Here is a 13,280-nt window from a genome sequence, read left to right as displayed (position 1 = left end):
CTCTAATCAAATCAACTTTTATTTGTCACATGTGCCGAATACAACAGGTGTAGATTTTACCGTGAAATGCTTACTTACGAGCCCTTTCCCACCAATGCAGAATTAAAAAGTCTGAAAATGTGCACAAAAAGGAAATAGTAATACAATATAATAACAATAATGAGGCTAAATACGAGGAGTACTGGTACTGAGTCAATGTGCTGGGGTATGCAGTAGTTGAGGTGATTGAGGTAACCCACATGAAGGGTTCTACCGATAATTATTTTATCTTTTCAACGGTTCTTCCTAGAACCCTCTATGAATGGTCACACCAGCCCTATTAGCCTTTAAAATTAAACCCTTTATGACAAGACATAACATACATCACAATGTGTATTTTTGGGGGGCGAGTTATACCCTTAACACAGTGGTGATAAAAAACTCATGGTTTACAGGCTACATCAGGCCTGCAAGTGAAATTATATTTGCTTGGAAAGTGATGTGTAATTCCTATTGGAATCCAGCCAATCATTGTAACCTGCATTCAGAATGACTGCCACGGTAGGGAAGATTGAGAAATTAAAGTAGCTAAATAATCTAAACTGGAACAACAATCTCAGTAATGGGTGCAATAATTCCAACTCCTAACAGATTGTATTAGTTTTGAAAAATGTATGTTATCTATCTGGAACAACTATCTCTGTAACTTGCAATAAATCCAACTACAGTACTAACAGATTGGGTAAGTTTATCTTTGTGTAGCATAACCTTAATCAAAAAATCAATGTAAATGCAAAAACACAGATATATAAAAATATATTCTAAAAATCAACCTGCAATAAAGCATGCTGGGAAATATGATAATGATAGGCATGGTTTTGAGTGTTTTACTCTAAACAGAGTAAAAATTAAACAATCACACTTAACTCTGGTCATTAACATCAATACTGATGTTCTTTTACACCACTGAGTGTTAAGTTAATTTAACTCCTGAACTAGAAATAGTACAGTGAAAAATCAACACTAGGTAAAACTGGCCAATTTGCTCTGTACCATACGATACACTGCTGGTTCACTCTTTCCACCCATCTATTCTTCCACTCTCCGCTCAATAAAATCACAGAAAATACTCATTTGAAAGACAGAATTCATGGCAAAGATTTCACCTATGTCAGCACTGTATATGTACAATGATTAAGGGAAGTGTTGCACATATCACATGCACACATAATCCAATATAAGTACAGTATAAAACATTCTCACACAAATTTTTACTTTTCAGATTACTCTCATTCCTAATGTTAGTTTAAACACTGAGATAAACAGTCATGCTCAGGCACTGTTTAATAGAAAGAAAACAATTGAAAGAAAAAAGATTACTCAGATTCAGAAGGGTTCTATGTAGAACTCTTCTTGCCTGTCAAATAATCCTTCTTTATAAAAAAAATCATCAAAGAACCCTTTCTTCCAAAAATAGCTGTTAGGATGAAAAAGGTTCTAGGTAGAACTCTTTTACTTACAAAGAACCCTCATCTTCCAAAAAGGGTTCTTCAGATCAAAGTGGTTCTTGGTAGAACCCTATCCCGCTGCAAAGAACCCTTTAGGAACCCTTTTCGCTAGGAGTGTAGGTCTAATACTATGCTCTCTCAAACACCATATGTCCATAATGCTCCACCCAATGGGAATAGACACTGGCAAGAAACGAGTGATCTCCAACAACCCACTCGGGACATGGACAACAAAGGGCGATGACGATAGCATGTTCCACTTTCTATCATGTGTTCACGTGGAACACTTGCCTGGGGAGAGAAGCAACAACTCAAGGACCCCTTTACAACTTGCTAGTCAGAGCACTTTATCGGCATGTGGAATAAAACTATTGGATTCCTTAGGTCTGGAGGACGTTGGCTGATGCATATGCTGTAGCATACGACTGATGGGAGGAAAGCACAAGGAGCTAAGCTGACGTAGATGCTGCATCGGGCCTGTTGAGAGATCCTCCACAAGTTCCATTTTTAACAAGCACACCCACACTGTGCCAACTCTGCCCTCTCTATTGTCCAAATGGGTGCTAACTGTCACACGATTCATTCCACGGAGGAGGAGGAGAGACACTGTTTTTTTTCTTTCCTCGTTATTGTCCTTTCACAATGATTTACCCAGACTTCAACATTTAGTATGTTTACATGCACATTAATAATTCAAACTGATTAAATGGATTACGGCAGAAGGCCGAGTATGGCTTCAGTCAGGTCATAATCGAAGTAAGCAAACGCTGTATTTCTTAGCAATCTTTAGATTTATTAGGACATGCAAACACCATAATCGGAGTTCCAGCAGTTTATTTGATCTGTGCATGTGATAGCACCAGCAGCGCTAGCCTCTCTCTTTTGCGCAAGTGGAGTGAGTTCGGGGGGAAAAAAATGCACATACTCATGCTTCCCAAAAATGACATGGTCACTGTGGTAGAACGTTTATTTTGATTGCCGATTTTACAGCATTTATCAAAGTCCCATCAGGTAGCCTGGTTTCAGATGTGTCCATGTAAACAGGATTATTAGGGAAATCAGAGCATGTAAATGTTTTCATTGAACTATTATATGAATATGAGTGTTCACAATAATCATATTATTGTGTGCATTTAAACGTACTCATTGTAGCCCCGATTAATCAAATGTGTTTGTTTAAAAAACATTTAAATTCTCTATTCCAGAGTCAATTTCGAGATCCACATTAAAATGTCTGTCTCACAAAAATGGGAAATTCGTTTACTACCTCCCACCATTTCATTATCAGGTCAATCTCCAAGCGCCTAGTCTAATTCCTTTCTCAGGCCTGCTTCTGAATTATGCTCCTCGATGTGTATGAAAGCCATAGAGAACAGAGAAAAAAACATCACATGGGTGGAATTTTACAGTAAATCAGACTCCAATTAAAGACTATCTACTGTACACACAGCACAGGCACATACCCGCACAAAAACCCCGATGAGCAAACACACACAGAAAAACACACAAAGAAGTGCATAAACACACACTCATCCTTATGACACACACACAGCTCCCTTATGCCAGCTCCTCAGTATGGTCTAAGAATTCAAATCTTGGCAACGACAATAGGCTATTTCTACCCATACATAGCAGCAAAATATGCAATTTCATTTTTAAAGTCTGTCCCTGTGAGGGTAAACAATCTCCATATTATGGTCATGAGTCTTGCATGAAATCACATTGTCACATATTGAGCTTCTGCTAAAATCCATCTTCAATACACAGTTGTGTGTGTGTGTGTGTGTGTGTGTGTGTGTGTGTGTGTGTGTGCGTGCGTGCGTGCGTGCGTGCGTGCGTGCGTGCGTGTGTGTGTGCGTGCGTGTGTACATGTGCGTATGTGCTTGTGTGTGAAACCGTGACCGTGTGTGTGATCCTGCATGGTTTCAAGGAAAATAAATGACAGCCTATCCAGTCAGCGCACCAAACAAAATAAACCGTAATCCGTTGCCACATTGACATCAATTTAGCAGCACCTTCTCGCGTGTCTACGGCTGTCAACAGCTCTCAATTCAACTAACAATATCACCCAGTACAGTCGTAACATTCGAGACAAAATAACTGCGGCTACAGTATGCTGCATCATTGGATGTACCATTTATGCATTCCTTTCCTCCCCCTCAGAGACAATGACGCACAGAGCTAGGGCAGGGGCTACAGCTAAATGACTTGACACACTCAAGGAAGCAATACATCAACCTGTTGTTTTTTTTGGCCAGACATCACGAGGCTGGGGAGTCAGTAATGCTACGGCTGCCATTTATCAAACGACAGGGTTGCTGCAGCTTCTGATCTACGGCTGCAGCACTATAACCAAACAAACAAAACGCGAGCCTAATAAGCACAACCGGGCGACCCAGTGGGAGCATGCTTGGAAACAGGGAGACAGGAAAGAGGCACTGACACACACACCCATACATACACAGTCACTGACATTCTACGCACATACACGACTCTCTCCCCCTCCCTCCCGAACATACAAACACTGTCACTGAGATTCTATGCACATACACAACTCTCACACTCTCTCGAACACACACACACACACACACACACACACACACACACACACACACACACACACACACACACACACACAAACACAAGGTTATGCGATGACAGACAAAAATAGCATCCATTTTGAAAACTGTTTTTGCAGTTTCTCAGTAATCCATGGCCCTTGCTGGCTTTCAGCAAACACTTTTCACCATCTAACAGAATAGATTTTCTTTGATACGACACATGTGATTTATTTGGTTTTATCCCTGCAGAGAGGAACAATCACCAGGTCATATTTAACAGGAAGTTGTATGCGCAGTAGCTCAGCTCAACCTCTCAGTACCACAGGAATGTGGAGTATACTTACATGCTTTTATTACTGTCCTTTTCCAGTATACTGTTATAACATATTTCATTACCATATTATACTACTAGTCTGGGAAAACTATAGATTGGGGAGGCGGATGAATTAGCATCAGACAACATCCCTTAGGAATCTTTACAACAGGTACTTGAGAAATAGGCTGCTTTGTTAATCACACTCAATGTTCTCTAAACTGCATTATGTTGAAGGTCAAAATGTCAAATGGAAATTAGGAGTTACCAAAAAGTTGAATAATACGTTATAGTTTCTTTCTGGATACCCATGAAAACCATTGAAAGGTTACAAATCGGGGTAAAAACACATGTTCTCGCATTGTGAGCCTGTTTGCAAAATGAGAAATAGTATCAGACATATTGATTGAAATAATACAATAAAACAACATCCATTACAATCGGTGAGAATAACACCCCCCCCCCCCAAAAAAACGTAGCTCTGTAATTACAGAGGTGAGGGACAAGAAATCTTAATGTGTTGATGAACATTTGAGCGCTTTTACATGCCTGGAGGAATTCCATTAACTATCATGATTAAAGCAATCATCAGACTCATTGGTGCCTGTCAGATCTCATCTCTGCCTTCTCAATTACCCAAATCTCCTTGAACTCAATTGCTCACATCATCATGACGCTGTGGCAGAGCGTCCTCCTCACATGTCCTCTCGGCCCTGCACTGCAGCACAACAGGTTTACGGCAGAGATGTTCCCTCCTTTGGCCCCTCCAAATGAGCTAAGTGAAAGAATCCAGGGAGGCGAATTAAAGCATTGTGCTGTTCCACATGGAGCCCCACAGAGGACCCCATTGGCTTATTAAAAGCATTATTTGTCAGGTTAGAGGTTCTCACGTCAACCTCCTGCAGTGGGACATGGCTAATTCATTCATCCATTAGCCAGGAGTCGGCTACCCTGCTCAGTGTCATGGCAACATTGGGGCTGGCTTCTGGCTTGAAAATAGGAGCATGAACCCCCCCCCCCCCCCCCCCCCCACCACCACCATCCGGTTCACTTAACAAATGAGATAGGTATATTATGAAATCACAAAGAGGCACATGTCAGTGTAAAGACACACAATTAGGGAAATACACACAAACACCGAACACACGTCCCTATACTAACGCCATAATTTGATTCACACCTGAAATACATTTTTTCCCAAGCAACTGCGGCTCAGGAGTAAAGCAACTAGGTCAGATTCTCAGTATTGGCTAATAACACACACACAGCAACATGCAGCTTTTGCTGAGGGTGCCGGAAGTAAAATGTTTAGATTTTGTGTCACTTCCCAAATGAGTTACACTGGCACATAATTTACCCCAAAACTGTCAGCAGCCTAGGTTACGTCGTTTCAGCCCATGACAGGGCCTCTACCGTTAGCCTGTGGACGCTTGGCTATGATTCACCTCCTGTGACGACTATGACATATCGACAGATACACTGAGTTTCGGGCCCTTCTGTTCTCTAAAATGCTGCCTTCATTTTGGGCCGCAATAAAACGGCTCACATGCACCCCTTCTGGAATAGGGCCCTGGAGGTTGAAAGGAACACATTCATTATGTATTTTTTGGTGACTATGATGTAAAGTGTTTTAAACCCTATCAGAAGGTGATCAGCACAAATGTTGATGTTTGCAATTGGAACCACTATGATTATGAGGACAGCCTCACAGGATCATTGATTTAAGCATATTGATCAAAACCTCATTGAAAGACCAACTTCTCTTGAATGGTACATGTTACATGCAACTGCCTCTGTGAAGTATCTAACGATAGCCTTTCATTTTCCCCACAAGAACGTATATGAACCTGACATCATATTTATTGATGACATTAACATATTTTGGTCAATATAGTGCAATAAGTGCAAAGCAATTAAGACAAATGAAATTGATAAGGGAAAGAGAATTGCGAATGCTTGTATAAAAATAGGTGTTACATTAAAAGATCAGTATTACACAACATAATTATTACTTCAATTATTATTCATGAATTTGATAACATATCAAGAATACATATTAAGAATGAACGCACATATTCATTTTTAATAGTAATCATCCTAATGATAGCTGTTTAAAGGCCCACTTGCCTTTCAATTCCAAAAAGTGCAAAAAGCATACAAGGACACCTTTTTTCTTCATTAAATGACGCAGTCTTTCTTTAACATTGGGGGTGTGCCACCTTTAAAAATAAAATAAAAAAGCCACTTTTACAATGCGAGCTACAGTAAATGATATGGAACTACAAACATAAACGTTTACAGAGGATCCTGGAATTATGACACAGGTAATATTGATGAAGAATCAAAAGTTTGGAAAACACATGGCAGAGTATTCCCATAAATACTTACTTACAGACTAAAGCAGAGAATTGTCCTGCGCAGTTTGATGGAGGCACTGCCGTACAGTGTTTTTTCGTCAGAAGGTGATTCATAAACATTTTTTTGTGATTCACAATATATGTATGGTTATATTCCTGAAAATGTAGTTGGGTAAGGTTACCTGTACACTTAGATGTATGTGTACTCAATCTTCGCCATATAAAAATAGATTCTAAATCACCAGTTAAGTAGGACAACTTGTGTGTTCATCCAGTTAGGTTCAGAGAGAGACTTTCAGTTCCTGCAATGTCATGTAATTAAGAAATAAGAATAATAGAGTTTGGCACACCCCGTTTAATGCTTATTTTGTTGATGTGTCGTGCCAAGGCACCCTCAATATTGAGCCAGTACTTTTAAGGGGGGAAATCCTTCATATAGGGACAAATCTGTTGCTCAAAACTGACTGAACGTGGTCTGTTTCTCAAGAACTTCGAGGTAGTCCGGCTCGACTTGAAGTTTCGCTTTTAGTTCCAAATATTCACTTCTGTTGGGCTCCACGTAAACAGTACTCGGCACTGTGCCATAAAGCACTGTTTCTCGTATCCTCTCTGGGTGTAAGAACTGGCGTCTAACATCAAAGTTTGGGTTGTACGTGTACGAGACAGGGCCAGTGTACTTGTATTCTAGACTGTTACCGGAGGGGGATTGGTTGTCCGCCTCTATGATGCCCCTGAAGAAGTGCTCAGCATTCTGTGCAGGGGAGGGGTCCTCGCGAGGCTCAATAGTGCTCACGCTATAAGTGGGACTCCTCATGTTGCTGTTCCTCTCCTCATCCACATCACTTCTATAAGTCACCTTCAATTCATGGAGGTCGCGGTAATCCTCGACTGTGTTGCCTTCCCTGGACCTGTAAATGGGATTTTTGCACATGTGGCCCATAGGGTGAGGGATGTACTCATACACATGTCCGGCGGGGGCTTTGACTTTGGGGACGGTTCGGTTATTACTGTAAAGGCTGTACTGCAAGTTAAACGAGCTCACATCAGAGTTGTTGGTGCTGGTGCGGTCGCTCTGGGACTTTTTACGCTTTTTCACCACGACAACAAACAGCCCCGCCGCCACAAAGACGGACATGATGAACACGAGCAGCAGGCTGAGGATGAGGACAGAGAGAGGGACGACGCTGCTAGTGGGGTTAGATCTCTGGTAGGTCTCTGTGGTGGTGGCTCTGTCGGGCAGAGGCTCGTCAGTGGGGGGCGCTGTTGAGACGACCACGTCAGAGTAGTCTGGACACAGCTGTTCAGACTGAACGGAACGCATGTCAATCCCGCTGTGCCGTTTGGGGGTCTCGCATTTAACCTCATTAACAACGGTGCCTGCACTGAGCTGCTCGAGCCATATCTTCATGCCGACGACGTCACACGAGCAATCCCACGGGTTCTCAATCAGATCTATCTGCAACAGCAATTTTAACTGATCTAACACACCGCTCACAGGCAGGTTTTGGAAATGGTTACTGCGGAGATTAAGTCTAGAGAGGGACAGCCCAGTAAAGATTCCCCCTGGTAAGGTTTTCAGAAGGTTATTGTTGAGGAAAAGCAGCTGAAGGTTTGGCACAAACCGGAAAGTGCCCCCTACAATCTCTCGGATTTTGTTGTATTCTAAGTAGAGATACTGCAAACTCTGCAGGCCAAAAAACATCTCTGCTGTAAGCCTGTCGATTAGATTACCATTTAAATACAGCCTACGCAGGTTGGTTAAATCCCCAAATGCTCTGTCTTGGATGAGGGATATCCTATTGTTTCCTAGGTGAAGCAAATCCAATCCGGTAGCCTCCAAGAAATCAGATCTGCGTACCACAGGAATGTAATTCCCCGTGAGGTACATTTTTTTGGGATTGTATGGCTTGGGCTTCAGGTCAGATATGTTCTCAATCTTTCTCTCCTGGCAGTTGACGTTTAGTCCAAGATCAGCAATCTGCAGATTACATGTACAGGTGGTGGGACAGTCCAAAGGCACAGGAGATTTGGTCTGATAAGCAATGATGGGGCCATAGTTGTAAGGGTTAGCCGGAATCCGGGAGGTGGGCTTTGACCTGGTTCGGTTTGATTGACGGGTGCCCTTGGTAGGCCTTGACGACGCCTTGAAAGCATTCGATGAGGTGGCTGAGGCAGTCACCGAAGCTGGAGTGGTTTGGAAATAGCCATTGGTGCTGAGTGGGGGAGGGGGGCGCATTTCATATTCAGAGATTGCTCGGCGGGGGCACAGCTCCTGTTTGGAGACCTCGTCCAGGTCTCTGCCATGCAGCCTGAACGGCGTCTCACAGACCACCTCCCCCACTAAAGCTGTGTATGATATGCTCTCCAGCCAAGCTTTCAGGGCGATGAGCTCACATGAGCAATTCCACGGGTTCTCCTCGAGTTGTAATTCCACCACTTTGTCCATGTGCTCCAGGAGCCCAATGTAAGGAAACATTTTCAACCGGTTGCCCCTGAGGTCCAGATGTGTTAAGGGAACATTCCGGAAAATGTTGGTAGGCAGAGCAGAGAGCAAATTGTCATTCAAAATGAGAACTGTGAGCTGATGCAATTTACTCAGGGCATTGGGCTCTATATTGGTGATGTAATTGTAATCAATCTGAAGGTATTCCAAACTCTCCAGGCCGACAAACGTATCATCCCTTAGGACGTCTATCTTGTTGTTGTTCAAGTGCAATCTCTTTAATCCTTGGAGTCCATTGAACGCACCCGTTTCCACTTCGTCGATAGCATTGTTGCCTAAATGCAATATGGTCGCCCCAGTGTAGTTGATAAAGTCGTTGAGGGACAGTTTCTTTAAGAGGTTCCCTGTCAGCAGAAGGTGGTACATTGAAAAATGCACTGGGCTTATTTCTGTCAGTCTGACAATCCCTCTGTTCTCGCAGCTTACCGTCAGTATCCCTTCCTTCTCCTCACATGTACATAGATTCCTACAGATCTCACCATAATTGTCGTACATCTCGACCAGACTCAGAGATGCTGCGATCAGAAGGATTATTTTCAGTATCCAGATATGCATTTTCAAGGGAGAAGGTGCCCCAGCTCACTGAAGTATGGTGCCAGTATGGGGTGTCATCTAGAAGAGAAAGGCAGGCATTGTCTGTTTAATGAACATCTTGTGTTAAGCGGAACATCCCTGCATGCAACGGTTACAAAGAGCTATACACTTGTGGATAGAGACATAATACACTTTGTAAAGTATTTTAGATAACTAAATGCATATACATATTTGGAGGTTTACGTGCAAAAGAAAGAGCGTAAATCTGGACAGAGTTGCAAACACAATATAGTTATGCCTAAAACATTTGTTGCTGCTAAAATGCCACATTCAGTACAGTTCCATTAATATGTATTTAGCTACAGCATCATATCTCAACATGGTATAGACATCCGAAAAATAAATAACTCTCCATGCGAAATATTGATGACATGCAGTGCATATTGGTGAATGTCATGGAAAAGAGTACAGCCTATGCATGTGTTTCTTTGAAAATAGAACAAGCAGGTTGATTATAGCTGCCTTTAGGTTGGCGTTGCGCGATTTTGAAAGCTAACGATGCATTCAAATGGCTTGCAAACTAAACCGACTGGCCATCTGCGACATTTATGCAGAATCCATTGCCATTTCAAATTATATTCCCCGAAGATTCCAGAAAATAGTTAATCTTGAGACAATGTTTACATTTAATCGATTCGACCCAGGATTAAAACATACATTTCATGAATGGAACAAAATTCCATTGTTTAGTTTAGAATGAATGATATATTTTAAACATGGTATACGAGCAACCCTATGGAAAAACCAATCTCCTACTCACCCCGCATATCCGACGACTTGCGAATAGTATAGAAACCGCCGTGTATCAATCATTATCATCAGATATCATGAGATATTTGATAAGAAATTATAAATAGGCTAGTCCTGGTCATTATGGTAGGTGTTCATCCTCAATCATGCATGCGTTAGAAATACTGATTGTTACATAGGGACAGTCACAGCCCTTCATCCCTCGGGCGAAAAAAAGAGACCTAAGTTGATTAAAAGCAAAAACGGATTTGCAAGGATTGCTGAATGCCATGCACAATTTAGATCTTGATGTGGAATAAATCATACTATAATAAACGTTTTATATCGCATCCGGTATATGTTGAAGTTGAAGAATCTCTTAAATCTTGTTCAAATAATCTCTCTCTCCCTTTCACTCACCCCCCCACTCACAAACGCGCGCGCACCACTCACACACACACACAAACACACACACAAGTTCTATCTGTGACAAAATCCACAAAATAGATAAAGCTATCGGCCTAGAGGTCCGATTTTGTGGGTGTAGTCATCCTAATATGATCATAGAGTTTATGGTAGGCTAATAGGCTATGCTTCTTTTTTTTTACGAAAGGACATTTGATTCATACCGATGACGAGTGTATTGCATTGCATATTTAGTTAGTCTGTAGCCTATGTAGGCCATTTACCACTAATTAATTTAATCAAAATAGGCCTACACTGAACCAATATGAGACATTGCAATGATTTCATGAATTGCGCATTCATTCATCACCTTGAAGGACACCGAGTAGTCCCCCAAAAAAGTTATGCAATTTATGTCAATTTATTACATCTACCAGTAAACGCGGATGTATATTATTGCCACTTGAATTAAATCCACCCTATTCATCGTTTTTCATTTAGATTCAATCAAATTGAATACAGCTGTATGTGGATAAAAAGCTGTATGGGGGAAAATAATTTGCAGGACCATGGACAGCTCCCCAACTCAAGCAATAGCTTCCCCTGAAATGAGCAATAGAGCCCTGCATCTCAGACAGAAAATCCGCTGTCCTTACCATGTTGAACCTTGTCAGTGCGAAAGCATTCCAACTACCTTTCGCTGTTTACCATCCTGTCCTATGGTAATGTGGAATCTGTGATTTTCCTTCCTTTTCCCCGTTGTAAAATCCTCAAAGTAGAACCACGGCGGTCTTTAGCTCCATATACCAGGCAATGAATTGCACAAACTGTCTCATTCACGCCTGCAACGTGACGATCAGCGCGACAAAAAAAAAACGGGTTCTTGTATTTCTCACATGGAATCTTGGTCTCTCATTGTGGATTGGAATCAAAGAAAAGTAATCATTTCATATGGGGAAAAAGTGTAATAAACCGAACTGCAAAACATCAGATACATCCATTTCAACCGAGATCTCCCTCTGTAGCACAAGCGCCGGTGAATCCGTGGAAAGGCACGAATCCCTTTGTATCTTGTGAGTGGTACGGCTTGTATTGCGTTGTGAATAGATCTGCCCAAGATCCTTGTTTTTTTCCCTCAACGTTGACCGCACAACTTGACTGAATATGTATGCACATCTTAGATAGTTGACTTTAATTCAACATTGTCTGACGAAATAATATGATGTCCTCTTTATGTCTCTGCGCAATCAATTATGCGTTTTTTTGTACTGACAATGTTTCAACTGGTGGAACGTGTATCAAGGTTGGCGCAGCGTACACAATATGTAAAGTCAAAATTAATTTCCATTCGTTGGAGGCTGAAAGAATCCTGAAATATGTATGAATATCCCCACCTCTAACGTATATAACGAGCAAAACATGCATGTTGTCAATATTTAGATGCTATTTGTTGTGTAGTACTTCATTGGGGGGGGGGGGGGGGGGTCGTGGGAGTGAGAGAGACCTATAGAGGGCAGTACAATGCGATGAAACATACTTTTTTGAGGGTGTACTGTACACATTGCCAGACAATACGGCTTCATTTACACAGACAGACCAATTTTGATCTGATATTTATTGCCAATAATTTGACCAATCAGATCAGATCTGTTGATCAGAAATGGGCTGCCAGTGAAAAAATGCTCTGACAACATGGCAACAGGTGCTGTTCATGTGGCATGTATGTAAACTCAGTGTGTGGGTGGAGTCCGAGGGTGGCCCGAGGGTGTGTGTGTGTGAGAGAGTGACATAGAACACAGCCTATGAGACATACAGTATAACCTAGTTGTAGTTGAGGGTAGCTAAAACTCTTTGGTAGGGCTAACTGCCTGCACCTAACTTAAATCTCCGGCATGCCTAATCCATATGGTTTGGATAAGTGTTTAAAGACATGGACATTTTCTGAGCATACAGGAAATCTGTGCACAAAATTCTAAATTGCATGTATTTTCTAAATTAATTCAACAATTATAACAACCAACACATTTGGGGCTGATTTCCTGAAAAAAAGATTAAGCCTAATCCTGGACTAAGAAGCATGTTTAATGGAGATCATCCCTGAAAAGTACATTTTAGTCCAAGACTAGGCTAAATCTGGGTCTGGTAAACTGGGGTTTTTCCATTACAGCACCAGTGGTTCCCAGTGGTTTGCAAGTGATCATATTCATGTTAGCTCTATTGTTTTTTTTGGGGGGGGGGGGAAACTGTGTTTCCAGTTAGTTAGGGCTGACACTGAGGACTTGACACTGAGGACGTAACACTGAGGACTTGACACTGAGGACTTAACACTGA

General features: G+C 41.7%; 1 protein-coding gene across 2 annotated transcripts; it reads right to left on the bottom strand.

Moving 5' to 3' along the window:
* Positions 1–6,203: 6,203 nt before the first annotated feature.
* On the bottom strand, positions 6,204–12,338 carry LOC129859652 (SLIT and NTRK-like protein 5). Of its 2 annotated transcripts, none has more exons than XM_055929693.1 (2): positions 11,606–12,338; positions 6,204–9,833 (listed from the first exon to the last, which is right to left on the bottom strand). In XM_055929693.1, exon 2 carries the CDS (start codon positions 9,774–9,776, stop codon positions 7,173–7,175), a length of 2,604 nt encoding a protein of 867 aa, XP_055785668.1. In that variant the 5' UTR covers positions 9,777–9,833; positions 11,606–12,338; the 3' UTR covers positions 6,204–7,172. The 2 variants fall into 2 exon arrangements, with proteins under 2 accessions (XP_055785668.1, XP_055785669.1); XM_055929694.1 differs by lacking the exon at positions 11,606–12,338 and adding an exon at positions 10,576–11,016.
* Between the last annotated feature and the right edge of the window lie 942 nt (positions 12,339–13,280).

This window comes from Salvelinus fontinalis, chromosome 7 (genome assembly GCF_029448725.1).
Source record: "Salvelinus fontinalis isolate EN_2023a chromosome 7, ASM2944872v1, whole genome shotgun sequence".
NCBI classification, from domain to species: Eukaryota; Metazoa; Chordata; class Actinopteri; order Salmoniformes; family Salmonidae; genus Salvelinus; species Salvelinus fontinalis.
The sequence above is the reverse complement of the archived record's forward strand: the minus strand, read 5'-3'. Positions and strand labels throughout refer to the sequence as shown.

Coding starts and splice junctions, on each gene's coding strand:
- LOC129859652 (XM_055929693.1), bottom strand. CDS start 9,776: ATGCATATCTGGATACTGAAAATAATCCTTCTGATCGCAGCATCTCTG.